This window comes from Somniosus microcephalus, chromosome 2, assembly GCF_052327205.1.
Source record: "Somniosus microcephalus isolate GS21.2 chromosome 2, FLI_Smic_1.0, whole genome shotgun sequence".
Classification (NCBI taxonomy): domain Eukaryota; kingdom Metazoa; phylum Chordata; class Chondrichthyes; order Squaliformes; family Somniosidae; genus Somniosus; species Somniosus microcephalus.
Window position 1 is genome coordinate 256,141,276 of NC_140988.1, and position 18,937 is coordinate 256,160,212.

General features: G+C 44.2%; 1 protein-coding gene across 4 annotated transcripts in view; it reads right to left on the reverse strand.

Moving 5' to 3' along the window:
- cwc27 (CWC27 spliceosome associated cyclophilin) overlaps positions 1–18,937 on the reverse strand; it is a 404,246-nt gene that overhangs the window by 132,031 nt on the left and 253,278 nt on the right. For all 4 annotated transcript variants that reach the window (XR_015074261.1, XR_015074262.1, XM_085971220.1 and 1 more), the window contains exon 11: positions 11,942–12,042. Coding sequence is in view for 2 of the 4 variants with exons in the window: in XM_085971220.1 (XP_085827346.1) it covers positions 11,942–12,042 (101 nt within the window). In the remaining 2 variants the exon portion in view is untranslated. The remainder of the gene's footprint in view (positions 1–11,941; positions 12,043–18,937) is intronic.

Here is an 18,937-nt window from a genome sequence, read left to right on the forward strand (position 1 = left end):
TGAAAATCTGAAATAAAAATAGAAAATGTTGGAAATGCACAGTGATCGCAATGTTATGATATATTTCCAGCAGACTGTTTACTAAGGACTCTTATAGCTATCGGAAAAGGAAAAAATTGGAGTCATACATAGCGCAAAGCAAGATGGCTGTGGTTGTTGGATTTCAACCATGTTAGCCCGAGGACATCACTCAGGGCAGTGTCCTATCACAGAATCACAGAATCCTCACAGTGCAGATAGAGGCCATTTCGGCCCATCGAGCCTGCACCGACACATATCCCACCCTATCCCCGTAACCCCACGTATTTAATCCCCTAACACTAAGGGTCAATTTATCATAGCCAAATCAATCCAAATCAACCTAACCTGCACATCTTTGGACTGTGGGAGGAAACCGGAGCACCCGGAGGAAACCCACGCAAACACGGGGAGAATGTGCAAACTCCACACAGACAGTCGCCCGAGGCCAGATTTGAACCCGGGTCCCTGGCGCTGTGAGGCAACAGTGCTAACCACTATGCCACCGTGCCCCCCTAGGCCCAACCATCTTCAGCTGCTTCATCAATGACCTTCCCTCCATCTTAAGGTCAGAAGTGGGGACGTTCGCTGATAATTACACAGTGTTCAGTTCCATTTGCAACTCCTCAGATAATGAAGCAGTCCATGCCCACATGCAGCAAGACCTTGACAACATTTAGGCTTGGGCTGATAAGTGGCAAGTAACATTCGCGTCACACAAGTGTCAGGCAATGACCGTCTCTGACAAAAAGAGAGTCTAACCACCGTCCCTTGACATTCAACGGCATTACCATCGCCGAATCCCCCACCATCAACATCCTGGGGGAGGTCACCATTGATCAGAAACTTAACTGGACCAGCCACATAAATACTGTGGCTACAAGAGCAGGTCAGAGACTGGGTATTCTGCAGCAAGTGTCTCACCTCCTGACTCCCCAAAGCCTTTCCACCATCGACAAAGCACAAGTCAGGAGTGTGATGGAATATTCTGCAGCAACTCGCCAAGATTTCTTCAATAGCACCTCCAAAACCCACGACCTCTACCACCTAGAAGGACAGGGGCAGGAGACGCATGGGAACACCATCAACTGCAAGTTCCCCATCAAGTTTCACACCATCCTGACTTGGAAATATATCACCATGCCTTCATCGTCGCTGGGTCAAAATCCTGGAACTCCCTCCCTAACAGCACTGTAGGAGTGCCTTCACCATACGGACTGCAGTGGTTGAAGAAAGCGGCTCACCACCTCCTTCTCCAGGGCAATTAGGGATGGGCAATAAATGCCAGCCTTGCTAGCGACGTCCACATCCCAGGTACGAATAAAAATAAATCTATCCTGTCAATTCCCCTCAGAATCTTAAATGTTTCAATGAAATTAACTCTCATTCTTCTAAACTCCAGAGAGTATAGGTCCAATCTACTCAATCTCTCTTCGTAGGACAACCCTCTCATTCCAGGAATCAATCTAGTGAACCTTTGTTGTACCGCCTCTAAGACAAGTATGTCCTTCCTCAGATAATGAGACCACAACTGTGCACAGTACTCCAGGTGTGGTCTCACCAAAACGCTGTACAATTGTAGCAAGGCTTCCTTACTCTTGTACTCCAACCCCCTTGCAATAAAGACCAACATGCCATTTGCCTTCCTAATTGCTTGCTGTACCTGCATGTTAACTTTCTGTGTTTCCTGTACGAGGACACCCAAATATCTCTGAACACCAACATTCAATAATTTCTCACCATTTAAAAAATATTCTGTTTTTCTATTCTTCCTACCAAAGTGAATAACCTCACATTTCCCCACATTATACTCCACCTTATTGCCCATTCACTTAACCTGTCTATATCCCTTTGCAGACTCTTTGTGTCCTCCTCACAGCTTACTTTCCCACCTAGCTTTGTATCGTCAGCAAACTTGGTTACATTACACTCAGTTACTTCATCTAAGTCATTGATATAGATTGTAAATAGCTGAGGCCCAAGCACTGGTCTTTGCGGTACCCTACTAGTTACAGCCTGCTAACCGGAAAATGACCCGTTTTATCCCTACTCTCTGTTTTATGTCCATTAACAAATCCTCTATCCATGCTAATATATCACCCCCAACCCCATGAGCCCTTATCTCGCGTAACAACCTTTTATGTGACTTTATCGAATGCTTTTTGAAAATCCAAATATACTACATCCACTGGTTCCCCTTGATCTACCTTGCTAGTTACATCCTCAAAAACTCTAATAAATTTATTAAACACAACTTCCCTTTCATAATATCTCTCTGCCTCCTCTATTTTCTGTGTGTCTGCCCTGTTGCTGAATTCCTCTCGCATAGATTCCCTCTGCTTTTCCTTGTTTCCCTCATTCGAGAGATATCGGGAGAGAGAATTGGGCCTCTTGCTCCGTAAAAGTTGCAGAAATTATCCTCTTTCTCCTTGGATACGAAGAAGGAAGTGGAATAGGGATATGGGCTTGGAGGCAGCAGTCTGCTCAGGTGCTTACCAATATATATGCACAAACATATTTACATTCACACTCATGCAGAAACTTGCTCTCAGAAAAAATAAGGGTAAATTATGTAAGGTCCCGACAAACTGTTGAGACCTCATACTCTGCAGGCGAAGGGACATAGGAACAGCAGTAGGGTATTCAGCCCCTCGAGCTTGTTCCGCCATTCAATTAGATCATGGCTGATCTGTATCTTAACTCCCATCTACCCGCCTTGATTCCGTAAACCTCAATACCCTTGTCTAACAAAACTCTATCAATAAAAAAAGCAGAAAATGCTGGAATTACTCAGCAGGTCAGGCAGCATTCTGTGGAGAGAGAAACAGAGTTAACGTTTCAGGTCGCTGACCTTTCATCAGAACTGGAAAAAGTTAGAGATATGGCAGGTTTTAAGCAAGCGCAGGGGCAGGGAAAGGGGTGGGGGTGATAAGGGAGGAAAGAACAAAAGAGAACTTCTGTGATAGGGTGAAAGACAGGAGAAATTAAATGACAAGAGGTATGACTGTACAAAGCAAAATGAGATGGTAATGGAACAAGAAACAAAAGATGGGTCTAGAGGAAATCTATCAATCTCAGTTTTTAAAACTTCAATTGACCTAGTCTCAACAGGTTTTCAGGGTCGAGAGTTCCAGATTTCTGCTACTCTTTGGGTGAAAAAGTACTTCCTGACCACCCCGGAATGGCCGAGCTCTAATTGACCCCCTTGTTCTGACTCCCCGACCAGAGAAAATAGTTTCCCTCTATCTACCCTATCAACTCCTTTAATCATCTTAAACACCTCTATTAGATCACCCTTAATCTGCTATATTCAAGCCTAGATTATGTAACCTGTCCTCATAATTTAACCCTTTCAGCCCTGGTATCATTCTGGTGTTTCTGCGTTGCACCCCTTCGAAGGCCAATATAGCCTTCCTGAGGTGCCGTGCCCAGAACTAAATGCAGTACTCTAAATGGGATCTAACCAGAGCTTTATATAACTGTATACAACTATGATAGATTGGGGAGCTTCATTAAAAGGTATGACGGTGGATAGGCAATGGCTAACATTTAAGGAACGAATGCATGAATTGCAACATTTATACATTCCTTTCTGCCGCAAAAACATAAAAGGAAAAGCGGCCCAACCATGGCTAACAAAAGAAATTAAGGATAGTATTAGATCCAAAGAGGAGTCATATAAAGTTGCCAGAAAAAGTAGCAAGCCTGAAGATTGGGAGCAGTTTAGAGTTCAGCAAAATAGGACCAAGAGATTGATTAGGAGGGGAAAAATAGAGTATGAGAGTAAACTTCCAAGGAACATAGAAGCTTCTATAAGTATGTAAAAAGAAAAAGATTAGTGAAGACAAAAATGTAGGTCCCTTACAGTCAGAAACGGGAGAATTTATAATGGGGAACAAGGTAATGGCAGCGCAATTAAACAAATACTTTGGTTCGGTCTTCACGGAAGAGGACACAAATAACTGACCAGAAATGCTAGGGAACCAAGGGTCTAGTGAGAAGGAGGAATTAAAGGAAATTAGTATTAGTAAAAAAATAGTGCTGGAGAAATTAATGGGACTGAAAGCTCATTAATCCCCAGGGCCTGATAATCTGCATCCCAGAGTACTAAAAGAGGTAGCCATGGAAATAGTGGATGCATTGGTTGTCATCTTCCAAAATTCTATAGATTATGGAACAGTTCCTACAGATTGGAGGGTGGCAAATGTAACCCCACTATTTAAAAAAGGAGGGAGAGAAAACAGGGAACTACAGACCAGTTAGCCTAACATCAGTAGTAGGGAAAATGCTAGAGTCTATTATAAAGGATGTGATAACAGGACACTTAGAAAATATCAACGGAATTAGACAAAGTCAACATGGATTTATGAAAGGGAAATCGTGTTTGACAAACCTACTGGAGTTTTTTGAGGATGTAACTGGTAGAATAGATAAGGGAGAACCAGTGGATGTGGTGTATTTGGATTTTCAGAAGGCCTTTGATAAAGTCCCACATAAGAGGTTAGTGTGCAAAATTAAAGCACATGGGATTGGAGGTAATATACTGGCATGGACTGAAAATTGGTTAACAGACAGGAAACAGAGAGTAGGAATAAATGGGTCTTTTTCAGGGTGGCAGGCGGTGACTAGTGGGGTACCACAGGGATCAGTGCTTGGGCCCCAGCTATTCACAATATATATCAATGATATGGACGAGGGAACCAAATGTAATATATTCAAGTTTGCTGATGACACGAAACTAGGTGGGATTGTGAGTTGTGAGGAGGATGCAGAGGCTTCAAGGTGATTTAGACAAGTTGAGTGAGTGGGCAAATACATGGCAGATTCAGTATAAGGTGGATAAATGTGAAGTTATCCACTTCGGTAGGAAAAACAGAAAGGCAGAGTATTATTTAAATGGTGATAAATTGAGAAATGTTGATGTACAGAGGAACTTGGGTGCCCTTGTACACCAGTCACTAAAAGCAAACATGCAGGTGCAGCAAGCAGTTAGGAAGGCAAATGGTATGTTGGCCTTCATTGCAAGAGGATTTGAGTAGAGGAGCAAGGATGTCTTACTACAGTTATACAGGGCCTTGGTGAGACCACACCTGAAGTACTGTGTGCAGTTTTGGTTTCCTTACCTAAGAAAGGATATACTTGCCATAGAGGGAGTGCAACGAAGGTTCACCAGACTGATTCCTGGGATGGCAGGACTGTCGTATGAGGAGAGATTAGGTCGACTAGGCCTGTATTCACTAGAGTTTAGAAGAATGAGAGGGGATCTCATTGAAACGTATAAAATTCTGACAGGGTTAGACAAACTGGATGCAGGGAGGATGTTTTCCCTGGCTGGGGGGTCTAGAATGAGGGGTCACAGTCTCAGGATACGGGGTAGGATATTTAGGACTGAGATGAGGAGAAATTTCTTCACTCAGAGGGTGGTGAACCTGTGGAATTCTCTACCACAGAAGGCTGTGGAGGCCAAGTCACTGAATATATTTAAGAAGGAGGTAGATAGATTTCTAGACACAAAATGCATCAAGGGGTATGGGGAGAGAGCGGGAATATGGTATTGAGATAGAGGATCAGCCACGATCATATTGAATGACGGAGCAGGCTCAAGAGGCCGGATGGCCTACTCCTGCTCCTATTTTTCTATGTTTCTAACATAACTTCTACCCCATTGTATTCCAGTATTGGATGAGCAGAAATTTCCTCCAACTAAATATTGGAAAGACTGAAGCCATTATCTTTGGTCCCTGCCACAATCTCCATTCTCTGACCACAATTTCCATCCCTGTCCCTGGCAACTGTCTGAAGCTGAGTCAGACCGTTCGGAACCTTGGTGTTGTGTTTGACCCCGAGATGAGCTTCCAACCACATATCCACTCCATCACCAAGACTGCCTACTCCACCTCCGTAACATCGCCCGACTCAGACTCAGCTCATCTGCTGCTGAAACCCTCATCCATGCCTTTGTTACCTCTAGTTTTGACTATTCCAACGCACTCCTGGCCGGTCTCCCACTTTCTACTCTATATAAACTTGTGCTCATCCAAAACTCTGCTGCCCGTATCTTAACTCGCAATGCCCGTTCACCCAGCACCCGTGCTTGCTGCCCTACATTGGCTCCCGGTCCAACAACTCCTCAATTTTAAAATCCTCATCCTTGTTTTCAAATCCCTCCATGGCCTTGCCCCATCCTATCTCTGTAACCTCCTCCAGCCCTACAAGCCTTCAAGATCTCTTCACTCCTCCAATTCTGGCATTTTGCGCATCCTTGATTTTAATCGCTCAACCACTGGCTGCCGTGCTTTCAGCTGCCTTAGCCCTAAGCTCCTGAATTCCCTCCCTAAACCTCTCCGCTTCTTTCTCCTCCTTTAAGATGCTCTGTAAATCCTACCTCTTTGACCAAGCTTTTCGTTATCTGTCCTGTTATCTCCTTTTGTGGCTTGGTGTCAACTTTTTTTTAAATTGATAATTCTCTTGTTAAGCGTTTTGGGACATTTTGCTGTGTTAAAGGTGTTATATAAATGCAAGTACAGTAGTTGTTGTATTCCAGCCCCTTTGAGATAAAGGCCAACATTCCATTAGCCCATATAATTATTTTTTGTAGCTGTACACTAGCCTTTAGTGATTACTGTACTTGGGCCCCTAAATCTCTCTGCTCCTCCACAGTTCCTGGTTTCTCACTATTTAGAAAATACTCTGATCTATGTTTTTTAGGTCCAAAGTGGATAACCCCACATTTCCCCACATTGAATTCCATCTGCCCCAGTTTTGCCCACTCACTTAATCTATCAATTCCCTTTGCAACTTTCTGCTCCCATCTACATTATTTACTGTGCCACCTAACTTGGTGCCGTCAGCAAACTTGGATATACGGCTCTCTATTCCTTCATCTAAACAATTTATAAATATAGTGAAAAGCTGAGGCTCCATTACAGATCCCTGGGGGACATCACTAGTCACAATTGGACTACATACCCATTATTCCTATTCTCTGTCTCCTATCTCCAAACCAATTCCCTACCCATGTCAATAGGTTACCTCCAATTCCATGTGCTCTCATTCTTGTTAACAGTCTCTTATGCGGAACCTTAACGAATGCCTTCTGGAAGTCCATATAAATAACATCCACAGACACTCCTTTATCTACCACATTAGTTACCTCCTTAAAAAAATGAACTAGGTTCGTTAGACATGACGTATCCATTACAAATCCATGCTGGCTCTCTCTGATCAGTTCATGTTTGTCCAAGAGCTCAGTCACTCTAGTCCCTAATAGATTTTAGCAATTAGTAACCAGCACAGACACGATGGGCTGGATGGTTGCCTTCTGTGCTGTATCATTCTATGATTCTAACATTCCCACAACAGACATTAGACTAATAGGCCGATAATTTCCTAGTTTATCTCTCTTATCCTTCTTATATAGTGCTGTGACATTGGCAATTTTCCAGTCCAAGGGTGTCATAAATTCAGTTCCTGTCCAATTTTACAAGGCATGATTTGGGGCCAAATAACGAGGCCGCGCTACTAGCATGCGTGGTCTCATTTAAATATTAAAATACAATACAAAAGCTTTGTACTCCCAATTTCATGAATTCAGGTGAAATTCCATGCACAGTATGAGCCTTGCCCATAAAAACTGGGCACACTGGGAGTTCCGAGAGCTCACCTTTTGCATTTTACTTCCTGCATTAGTTGGTTTTCCTGAGAAAGCCTCCATTTTCGAGTTTCTTTCCCTGCCAATACTTTCCTTTATTCTTGTGTATTCACTAATTCAATTGTAAACATAGCCGTGGCTTTATTAACCCAAAACCTACTAATAAAAATAAAACTGCTAAAGCTGGAAATCTGAAATAAGCTCAGAAAATGTTGGAAATGCAGACACTTAGCATTTCTTAACATAGAAACATAGAGATAGGAACAGGAGTAGGCCATTCGGCCCTTCGAGCCTGCTCCGCCATTCAATGAGATCATGGCTGATCTTCGTCTGAGATCATAGCTGATCTTACCAGTTCAGTACCCCGTCCCCGCCTTTTCTCCGTAACCCTTAATCCCCTTAGCCGTCAGAAATATATCCAATTCTCTCTTGAAAATATTTATTGAATTAGCCTTCACAGCCCTCTGTGGCAGGGAATTCCACAGGCTCACCACTCTTTGAGTGAAGAAATTCTTCCTCATCTCTGTTTTAAATGATTTGCCCGCTATTTTTAGACTGTGGCCCCTGGTTCTGTGCTCCCCGGCCATTGGAAACATTCTCTCTGAATTCAGCCTGTCCAGGCCTGCCATAATTTTATATGTTTCGATGAGATCCCCTCTCAATCTTCTAAACTCCAGTGAGTACAAGCCCAAACTATTCAATCTCTCCTCGTAGGTCATTCCCGCCATTCCAGGTATCAGCCTGGTGAATCGCCGCTGCACTCTTTCCATGGCAAGAACATCCTTCCGCAGATGGGGCGACCAAAACTGTACACAATACTCCAGATGCGGTCTCACCAGCACCTTGTACAGCTGTAGTAAGGTATCCCTATTCCTATACTCGAACCCCCTTGATATGAAGGCCAACATACCATTTGCCTTCTTAATCGCCTGTTGCACCTGCATGCTCTCCTTCAGTGACTGGTGCACAAGAACACCCAGGTCCCTCTGCACTTCCCCATCTCCCAATCTATTGCCATTTAGATAATAATCCACCCTCCTGTTTTTACCGCCAAAGTGGATAACCTCGCATTTATCCACATTATAGTGCATCTGCCACGTATCCGCCCATTCCCCCAACCTGTCCAAATCGCACTGTAGCCTCCTGACATCCTCATCAGAGCATCCTTCATTACATTTTAAACGTGAGGCACCGGTCCCTGATGGCAAACAGCCTAGAATGCTGAGGTAAATGAGAGAGGAATACAACACCTCTATTCAAAAATGGAGAAATGGATGGACCAGGTAATCGCAGATTTGTCAGCCTAACATCGATAGTGTGTAAGCTTCCAGAGGCCATAATATGGGATAAAATTAATATTCACCTAGAAGGATATGAGTCAATTAAGAACAGCCAACACAGATTTGTAGAAGGAAAATCTGACAAATGGAATAGAGTTCTTTGAGGAAATAATGGAGCGTAGTGAATAAAAAACCATGTGGATGTTCTGTATATGGATTTTCAAAAGGTGTCTGATAAGGTACCATACAAAAGGCTTGTTGATAAAATTAAGGCATACAGGGCGTGTGGCAGCACATTAGAAAATTGGTTAAAGGTTGGAAACAGACAGTAATGGTTTTCAGACTGAAGGGGTGTAAACAGTGGTATCTCCAGGTCAGTGTTGTGATCATTGCGCTTCTCTATATAAATGATCTGGACTTAATAGGGAGCATGGTTGTAAGAATCAGTAAGCCAGGAAGAATAGTCAGCAGCATACAAATAGGGTAGGCTGTGATAGAGGTAAGGGTTAAATTGGATTAAATTACACACTAGACAATGCTGATACGAGACTAAGAAATTAAGTGTATGATGGCCCGAGAATGGAATGTTCATTAAAATAAAAACAGAAAATGCTGGAAATACTCAGCAGGTCAGGCAGCACCTGTAGAGCGAGAAACAGAGTTAACGTTTCAGGTCGATGACCTTTCGTCAGAACTGGAAAAGTTTAGAGATGTAACAGGTTTTAAGCAAGTAACAAGTGCAGAGGCAGGGAAAGGGCCGAGGGGAGGAAAGAACAAAAGGGAAGGTCTGTGATAGGCTGGAAGGCAGGAGAGATTAAATGACAAAAGGGATGATGGTGCAAGGCGAAAGGAGATGGTAATGGGACAAGTAAAGAAACAAAAGATGGGTCTGGAGGAGGTGTAAATGGGAATATCAGAATCATCAGCAACAGCTGCCGTCTGAAAAAATGGGGTCAGAGGTTATGATCTGAAATTGCTGAACTCAATGCTGAGCCTGGAAGGTTGTCAAGTGCCGAATAGAAAGATGAGGATGGAATGTTCATTGTTGGACAGACGCTCAGATGTCTGGTGGAGGTGTTGGGAATATGAATGGAGAAAGGCCTCAGTAAAATAAATATCTAAAAAAGATGGAACGAACGATTATGAAGGCCACCCTTGGCTAATCATGTATGTGAAATGTCCAGAGAATAACAGATAGTATTGCTAAGGAGCATGCGCGAAATGGGGTGAAGTGGTTTGCGTAACCACTAACATGCTTTTGTACTAACATACTGGCTATACGCACTATGGACGCGTACTAATACCACCGTTACTTTACATACAAAGGCAAAATATTACGGATGCTGGAAATCTGAAATATAAACAGAAAATGCTGGAAATGCTCAGGTCAGGCAGCATCTGTGGGGAGAGAAACAGTTAGGGGGAGAAATTCAGTTGGCTGTGTCACCCGTTAGCGCCTTAAGAGGGCGCTAAGTGGGTCGCAAGCCAACTCGCGCCCGGGCGCGGCACTGCCCACGCTAAATTCCGCGGGACGTTAGTGGTGGCGCTAACCGTTAGCGCTGCGCCACTGCCAATGACGTCATTGGTGTGCGCAGCGCCCCTCCCGCGATATTCGTCAGCGCCCCGATTTACCGCCGGACGCTATGTCCGACAGGGTCAGGGTGGCGTACCTGTGGCCGGGGAGGCGCAAATTAAAGGCGAGGTGCGGGGCGGCCATTTTTGTTGTTGGCCGCCTGCCAGCACCTGCCTGCGCTCCCATCCCCGGCCTCCTGAATCCCCCCCACGGAGTGCCAGCTGCGCTCCAAGAGCCCGGCACTTCTCCTCGGTGCCGGGCTCTTTTGCCTGCACTCACGATCCTCGGGGGCCCAGCTGGGCCCCAGATCGTGCTGCACAAGGCCCCTCCCCTTTAAGAAGGGGAGGAAGGCCTGCAATACTGCAGCGCGACGTGCCGCAGCGTGTGGCGCTGCGGCACGTTGCGCCATGATATTCACTCGCAGCGCCCCAAGAGGGATGCGGGGTGCCTCCAGTAGTGCCGCGCTTCCCTTTGGGGCACAACCACTCAATTTCCGGTGCGGGGGCGCGAATGTTTCCGGGGCGCTACTTTTAGCGCCCTGGCGAGGCTGGCGCCCCAAACGGGGCTATACTCAATTTCTCCCCCTTAACGTTTTAGGTCAGTGACCTTTCATCAGAACTGGAAAATGTTACAGATGTAACAGGTTTTAAGCAAGTAGAGGCAGAGAAAGGGGAGGAGAGAGGGAAGGAAAGAACAAAAGGGAAGGTATGTGATAGGGTGAAAGGCAGGAGTGATTAAATGACAAAAGGGATAATGTTGCAAGACAAAAGGGGGTGGTAATGGGACAAGTAAAGAAACAAAAGATGGGTCTAGAGGAGCTGAAAATGGCAACAGCAGAATCATTACCAGCACCTGCTGGCCGAAAAAATGGGAGCAGAGGTTATGACCTGAAATTGTTGAACTCGATGTTGAGTCCGGAAGATTGTAAAGTGCCTGATCGAAGGATGAGGTGCTGTTCCTCAAGCTTCATTAGAACAGCGTAGGAGGGTGAGGACAGAGGTCAGAATGGGAGTGGGGCGGAGAATTAAAATGGCAAGCAGCCGGAAGTTCAGGCTCACTCTTGCAGACTGAATGGAGGTGTTCCGCAAAGCGATCACCCAATTTGTGTTTGGTCTCCCCAGTGTAGAGGAGATCGCATCGTGAGCAGTGAATACAGTATACTAAATTGAAAGAAGTACAACTAAATCGCTGTTGGACAGACGTCCAGATGTTTAATCAGATGACTAAGTGATTGATTTTAACTCCCAGGCAGGAACATGGCAAATGGAGTGGCGTGTCTGTCTGAGTGGGGTAGCAGGGAGGCTCGGCCTATTTTAACAGCCGAGCTACATTAACATGTCGTTTGCCGACTTCCGAACCAACACAGCTATACAAATCCCAAATGTCAGCAATAGGTATAAATATGTTCTTAATTCTTACCTTGTGACACCACTTCTTCATTTTTAAGAATTTCTGCCTTCTTCTGTTTTGCTGCCAATATTTCCCGTTTTAGCTGACGTGCTTCTTTACGTAACTCGTCACTGCATGAAAACAATATTTATATAAACATATAATTTGCTCTGTAATAAAACCAACTAGAAGAACGAGTTCCAAGCAGATTCTTAGAAATGCAGAGCTATAAACAAAGGGAATGTAGTTATTAGAAACATGTGCCATCATTTATTACCATAAATTCAAGAAACATTGGCATATTTTCAGTTTAAAGCTGCTCAGATCTGTAATAATTAATTTTAAAAATCATTTTTTGAATACTGTCCTAGCCAATATTTATCTCTCAATCAACATCACTAAAAACAGATAATCTGGTCGTTATCACATTGCTGTTCGTGGGAGCTTGCTGTGCGCAAATTGGCTGCCGCGTTTCCTACATTACAACAGTGACTACGCTTCAAAAATTACTTAATTGGCTGTAAAGCGCTTTGGGACGTCTGGTGGTCATGAAAGGCGTTATATAAATGAATGTCTTTCTTTACGGCAGAGTCCACGAAATTGCTCCCGTTTTTTACTTTTTCATTAATTCAAGGGCTCGGTATTCTCACATTCCGTTCCTTCTTTGCATCAGTGACTTTCTCCACTCATCATCCAACCCTATCCTTGCTGATGGCTGCACTGTACATTCATCAACGTCCTTCAGATCACATGCACCCATTGCTCACAACCTCCAGTCCTCTCACAGTACAATGCCTGAATCACTATAACCTTCATTTACAGGAAACTTTCGTTTAACCGGAGGTTAAATGTCCGGAAAGCTCTATCTACCGGCAAAATTCAGGAGCCATTTCCTATAAGTTTTTTTTACTTCTCATTGCTTTTTTTTTTCCAGTCAGGCTCTGCAAGGTCTAGCTGAAGCTGTTGCTTAGCTACAGAGACGCTTTTAAGCTGCGGCCGACTGTTTTGAAGCTGGGTTTGTTGATTCACACGGAGCTCAAAAGCTCCGTATGTTTTAACATTAGCGCTGGTTTCTACGGCAGTTTTGATGGTACGGCACCAGCTCGGTCCCGTCAGTGCCGGATACCAGAAAGTTTCCTGTATATCCAATGTCCTTCAATGGAGCAATAAAAATCTTTCAATTCTTCAGGCACAGTTTCTTCATGTTTCTCACTAGTCCAATGTACAGAAACTACCTCTTATCTTTGATCGCCTCACCTTTGAGGTGCCAGCCTTGTCTCCTTCGAGTCAGAAGGTTGGGGGTTCAAGCCCCATTCCAGAGACTTGACTACATAGTCTAGGCTGACATTTCAATGCAGTACAGAGGGAGTGCTGCACTATCGGAGGTGCTGTCACTCGGATGACATGTTAAACTGAGGCAGTCTGTACTCTTGGATCCTCAGAACCCATTGTGCAGTACAATACCAAGATTGAAAAGAATGAAAGAGAAGATGGGGTAAACTGAAGTGTGATGATTAGGTTAATGCCAAGCTTGAATTTTAAAAGCTTGAAGATTGTTAGGGGAAAGAAAGACTGAAGCAGGTAAGGACTTGTAAATTTTGAGGTGTTGGGATATAATAAGCTACAGTAGGAGATTATACAGTGAGTCTTGGTTTCAACACTGAGTTGTATGGAGGAGGGAGACCATATAGGACAACATATTTGGAGCTTAGGAGGAATGAAAGAGGAAAACTGATAAAAACATGAACCACAGTAACATCAATAACAAAGAAAAACTAAAAAGGGAGAAAGAGTGCGAGGGGTACAAGAAGAGCATCTTCAGACATGGGAGTAATATTAAAGTCTTCGATGGACTTGGGCTCTGTAGAGTTAGCAATAGTTGAGGAGAAAAACAGTATTTGGCATATAAGAAGAAATGGAGTCCTTTTTGGAGGCAGCTTAAACAATGGAGGAGGTGTGGAAGTTCTATTTGAATAGAGCAGGTGAAGTAAATAGATAGATGAAAGAACTTAAATTTATACAACGCCTTTCATGCTAGGATGTCCCAAAGCACCGCAGAGCCAATGATGTAGTTCTGAAATGTAGTCACAATTGTAATTTAGCAGCAGCTAAATTACAGACAGCAAGGTCCCATAAAGAGCAATGAGATAAATGACCAAATAATCTATTTTTTTAGTCATGTTGGTTGTGGGATAAATGATGGCCAGAGATATCTGGGAGAACTCCTCATCTCTTCTTTGAATAGTAGCATAGGATCTTTTACAGCCACCCGAGAAAGCAGGTAGTGCCTCAGTTTAATATTTTATCCAAAATATGGCACCTCTGACAGTGCAGCACTCTGTCAGTACTTCATGAGAGTGTCAGTCTATATTATGTGCTCACTTCTCTGGAATGGGGCTTGAACCAACAATTTTCTGAGGGTGCTACCACTGAGCCAAGGCTGACACCATACCTCTTTTGTGCATGTGCAAAAGAGGTGAGTTGAGATGTATTATGAGGCATTTTAAACTGAGTCAGGTCAGCTCTTTTCCTGTCCTGCAAACAGTGCTGGAAACTTGGCAGATATGCAAGAAAGTCCCATGGTGCTCTCAAATAATGATATGATTCAGAGTGAGAGAAAAAAGTAAAACAGACTATAAATCTAAGAACTGCTGGTACCTTCCATTGAGTAATGATTTAGATATGAAACATAGAAAAATAAGAGCAGAGTAGGCCATTCGGCCCTTCGAGCCTGCGCTGCCATTCAATATGATCATGGCTGATCCTCTATCTCAATACAATACCATATTCCCGCTCTCTCCCCATACCCCTTGATGCCTTTAGTGTCTAGAAATCTATCTATCTCCTTCTTAAATATATTCAGTGACTTGGCCTCCACAGCCTTCTGTGGTAGAGAATTCCACAGGTTCACCACCCTCTGAGTGAAGAAATTTCTCCTCATCTCAGTCCTAAATGTCCTACCCCGTATCCTGAGACTGTGACCCCTCATTCTAGACCCCCCAGCCAGGGGAAACATCCTCCCTGCATCCAGTCTGTCTAGCCCTGTCAGAATTTTATATGTTTCAATGAGATCCCCTCTCATTCTTCTAAACTCTAGTGAATACAGGCCTAGTCGACCCAATCTCCCCTCATACGACAGTCCTGCCATCCCAGGAATCAGTCTGGTGAACCTTCGCTGCACTCCCTCTATGGAAAGTATATCCTTTCTTAGGTAAGGAGACCAAAACTGCACACAGTACTCCAGGTGTGGTCTCACCAAGGCCCTGTATAACTGTAGTAAGACATCCTTGCACCTGTACTCAAGTCCTCTTGCAATAATGGCCAACATACCATTTGCCTTCTTAACCGTTTGTTGCACCTGCAGGTTTGCTTTTAGTGACTGGAATACAAGGACACCCAGGTCCCTTTGTACATCAACAATTCCCAATCTGTCACCATTTAAATAATACTCTGCCTTTCTGTTTTTCCTACCGAAGTGGATAACTTCACATTTATCCCCGTTATACTGAATCTGCCATGTATTTGCCCACTCACTCAACTTGTCTAAATCACCTTGAAGTCTCTTTGCATCCTCCTCACAGCTCACAATCCCACCTAGTTTCGTGTTGTCAGCAAACTTGGAAATATTACATTTGGTTCCCTCATCCAAATCATTGATATATATTGTGAATAGCTGGGGCCCAAGCACTGATCCCTGCAGTACCCCACTAGTCACTGCCTGCCACCCCGAAAAAGACTCATTTATTCCTACTCTCTGTTTCCTGTCTGTTAACAAATTTTCAATCCATGACAGTATATTACCTCCAATCCCACGTGCTTTTATTTTGCACACTAACCTCTTATGTGGGATTTATCAAAGGCCTTCTGAAAATCCAAATACACCACATCCACTGGTCCTCCCTTATCTATTCTACCAGTTACATTCTCAAAAAACTCCAGTAGGTTTGTCAAACACGATTTCCCTTTCATAAATCCATGTTGACTTTGTCTAATCCCGGGAGAGATTATGATATTACATGTGAAACTGCAGAATGCAGACCCTGCTAAGTCTCTCACAAATCATGCGCCTCCTCAGGAAGAACAGTCACTATGGCCATGGTGCAGGCATGTTTCCAAATAGTACAAAATCACTGCAGTGCTTTAAATGTATTCTTGTTGGGTCTAAATTCTTTATGTGCTGGTATGCTTTGGGTGTGCAAGTGTTTCCAATCTGTACAGGGAAAAGTTTTGTTCTCTTTTTGAAAAACTAACAGTAAACTTAAATATTACTACAGGAACTCTATTGTAACTTGTTACGTCCGTGAATAATTGAGACACGGACAGCAGGAGTGAACAAAATAAGTCTTTACTGGTGGAAGTCAATAGTGAAACTAAAAACACAGAGGCTCACTAGCGCCTTTTATACAGGGGTGGTCACTGCCGGTACTGCAGTCTGAGACCAGTTATTCTCTTAAAGGTACATACACAACAATTCCTCCCCTTTTAGATAAACAGTACATAAGATTCATTTAACAACTAAATGATAACTAATTACAATCACAATTACTGTTGCTAGATACATTGGTTAAGTTTAAGCAATTATAAGTTCAGTCTTTGAGGAGGCTTCCTGATTCTGTCTGGATAACGCCTCTTTGGGGTATCAGGTTCTTCTGGCAATGTTGAGTCGGGATCAATGTCGTTGTTTGGTTCATCTGCTTCCAATATTACCGGTTCTGCGGTAGCTGCAACTGGAACGTCGATTTCATTACCAGGTGTATCAGATCGTGGTGTGGAGTTGACGTTTTCCAGTGACTCTAGAATCTGGTCAGCATGGCGTCTTACAATGCTCTCCCCAACGTCCACGGTATACATGAGAGGTCCTTGTCGTGTACAAATCGTTCCTGGCTGCCATTTCTCAATGCGGTAGTCCCGGGCCAAAACTGGTTGACCTATCTTAAAACTCCTGGTCGGCCTTTCATTCATATTCTGAAACTGCCTGTTCTCCACATCTCTTCGGACGTTTGGCTTAACCAAATCCAAGCGGCATCGTAGTCTTCGATTGAAGAACATCATGGCTGCAGTTTGGTTGGTAACCGCATGTGTCGCATTCCGGTAGGCAAACAAGAAGTTGTCCACCTTGTGTTGTAGGGGTATATCTTCATTACACATTGCCTTGATAGCCTCCTTGAATGTTTGGACAAACCTCTCGGCCAATCCATTAGTGGCTGGATGATATGGGGCAGATGTGTAATGCTTAACACCATTGTTCTTTAAGAACCTCCGGAACTCTTCAGACACAAACTGTGGTCCATTGTCAGAGCAAATCTGTTTAGGCAGCCCATTCCTGGCGAATATGGTTCGTAAAACTGTGATAGTTTTTTCCATGGTGGTTGAGGACATTTTTATTACCTCTGGCCACTTTGAATGTGCATCCACCGCAATTAAAAACATCGAGTCCATGAAGGGACCAGCAAAATCAATGTGCACCCTTTGCCATGGAGATGAGGGCCACTCCCATGGATGCAGAGGAGCTTGTGGTGGGGCGTTTTGGACCTTCTGGCATCCTGCACAGCTCTTGGTCATCTCTTCGATTTCTCTATCAATTTCCGGCCACCACACAAACGCTCTGGCTAAGCTCTTCATTTTTACCCCACCCAGATGACCCTCATGAAGCTCATTGAGCACTCTATCCTTCAATTTGGGTGGAATTACTACTCTGGATCCACACATCAAGGTTCCTCTGCACACTGACAGCTGTTCTCTTCTCGGCGAGAATGCTGGCAGCAGTGGTTCGCCATGTGCTGGCCATCCCTTCACCGTTAAATCATAGACCCGTGATAGTGTCGGGTCATTCCGTGTTTCCTTTTCTATGTTTGCCTTCGTCACAGGGAGACATTCGACTATGGTCGAGTGGAAGAACTCCATTGGATCCACTGCAAGGTCTTCTTCTTCCACCGTCGGCAACGGTAGACGTGACAATCCATCAGCATTTCCATGCTGTTTAGTTCCTTTGTACTCGATGTCATATTGGTGTGCCCCTAGGAAAAGGGACCATCTCTGCAGCCGTTGCACTGTCATTATCGGTACGCCCTTCTGAGGGTTGAAAATGGAGACAAGAGGTTGATGATCGGTTAGTAGAGTAAATTTTTCACCGTGCAGGTAGTGATTGAACTTCTTCACCCCCCACACTAGGCTGAGGGCCTCTCTGTCAATCTGGGCATAGTTATGCTCGGCAGAAGTTAACGAGCGTGACGCAAAAGCTATCGGCCTCTCTAAACCATCAAGGAATTTATGTGACAGTACCGCCCCAATGCCGTAGGGAGACGCATCACACGCCAGCCTGATTGGCAGTGCTGGGTTGTAGTGAGCCAATACTTCCCTTGAAGTGATTAAGTCCTTACTCTTCTGAAAAGCACGCTTACAATCATCGCTCCATTTCCATGCTACCCCCGTTCGTAGCAGGGCGTTCAGTGGGTGCAGAATTGTCGACAAATTCGGCAAAAACTTATGATAGTAATTCACCAATCCGAGGAATGACCTCAGTTGCGACACATTTTCAGGCGCTGGGGCCTTAACAACCGCTTCAATTTTGTCAGGGGACTTATGTAACCCCTCTTCATCAATCACGTGGCCACAATACGATATCTGTTTCTTAAAAAATTTGCACTTGGGGCGGTTGGCTCGCAGCCCATGTTCCCGTAGTCTAGTGAGCACCTGTTCTAGGTTGTTAAGGTGTTCACTGTCATCTTCACCTGTTACAAGGATGTTGTCCAAGTAACACTGAGTCCTCGGAATCCCTTGCAGAACTTGTTCCATCGCTCTTTGCCATATCGCCGGAGCCGATGCTACTCCGAATACCAATCGATGATACTGGTAAAGACCTTTGTGAATGTTTATCGTGAGATACTTCCTAGAGGACTCCTCAACCTCCATCTGGAAATATGCTTGTGCTAGGTCAATTTTTGTAAAACGCTTCCCTCCAGACAGTGAGGCGAAGATGTCTTCTATCCTTGGAAGAGGATATTGTACTGTGTGAAGGACTGGGTT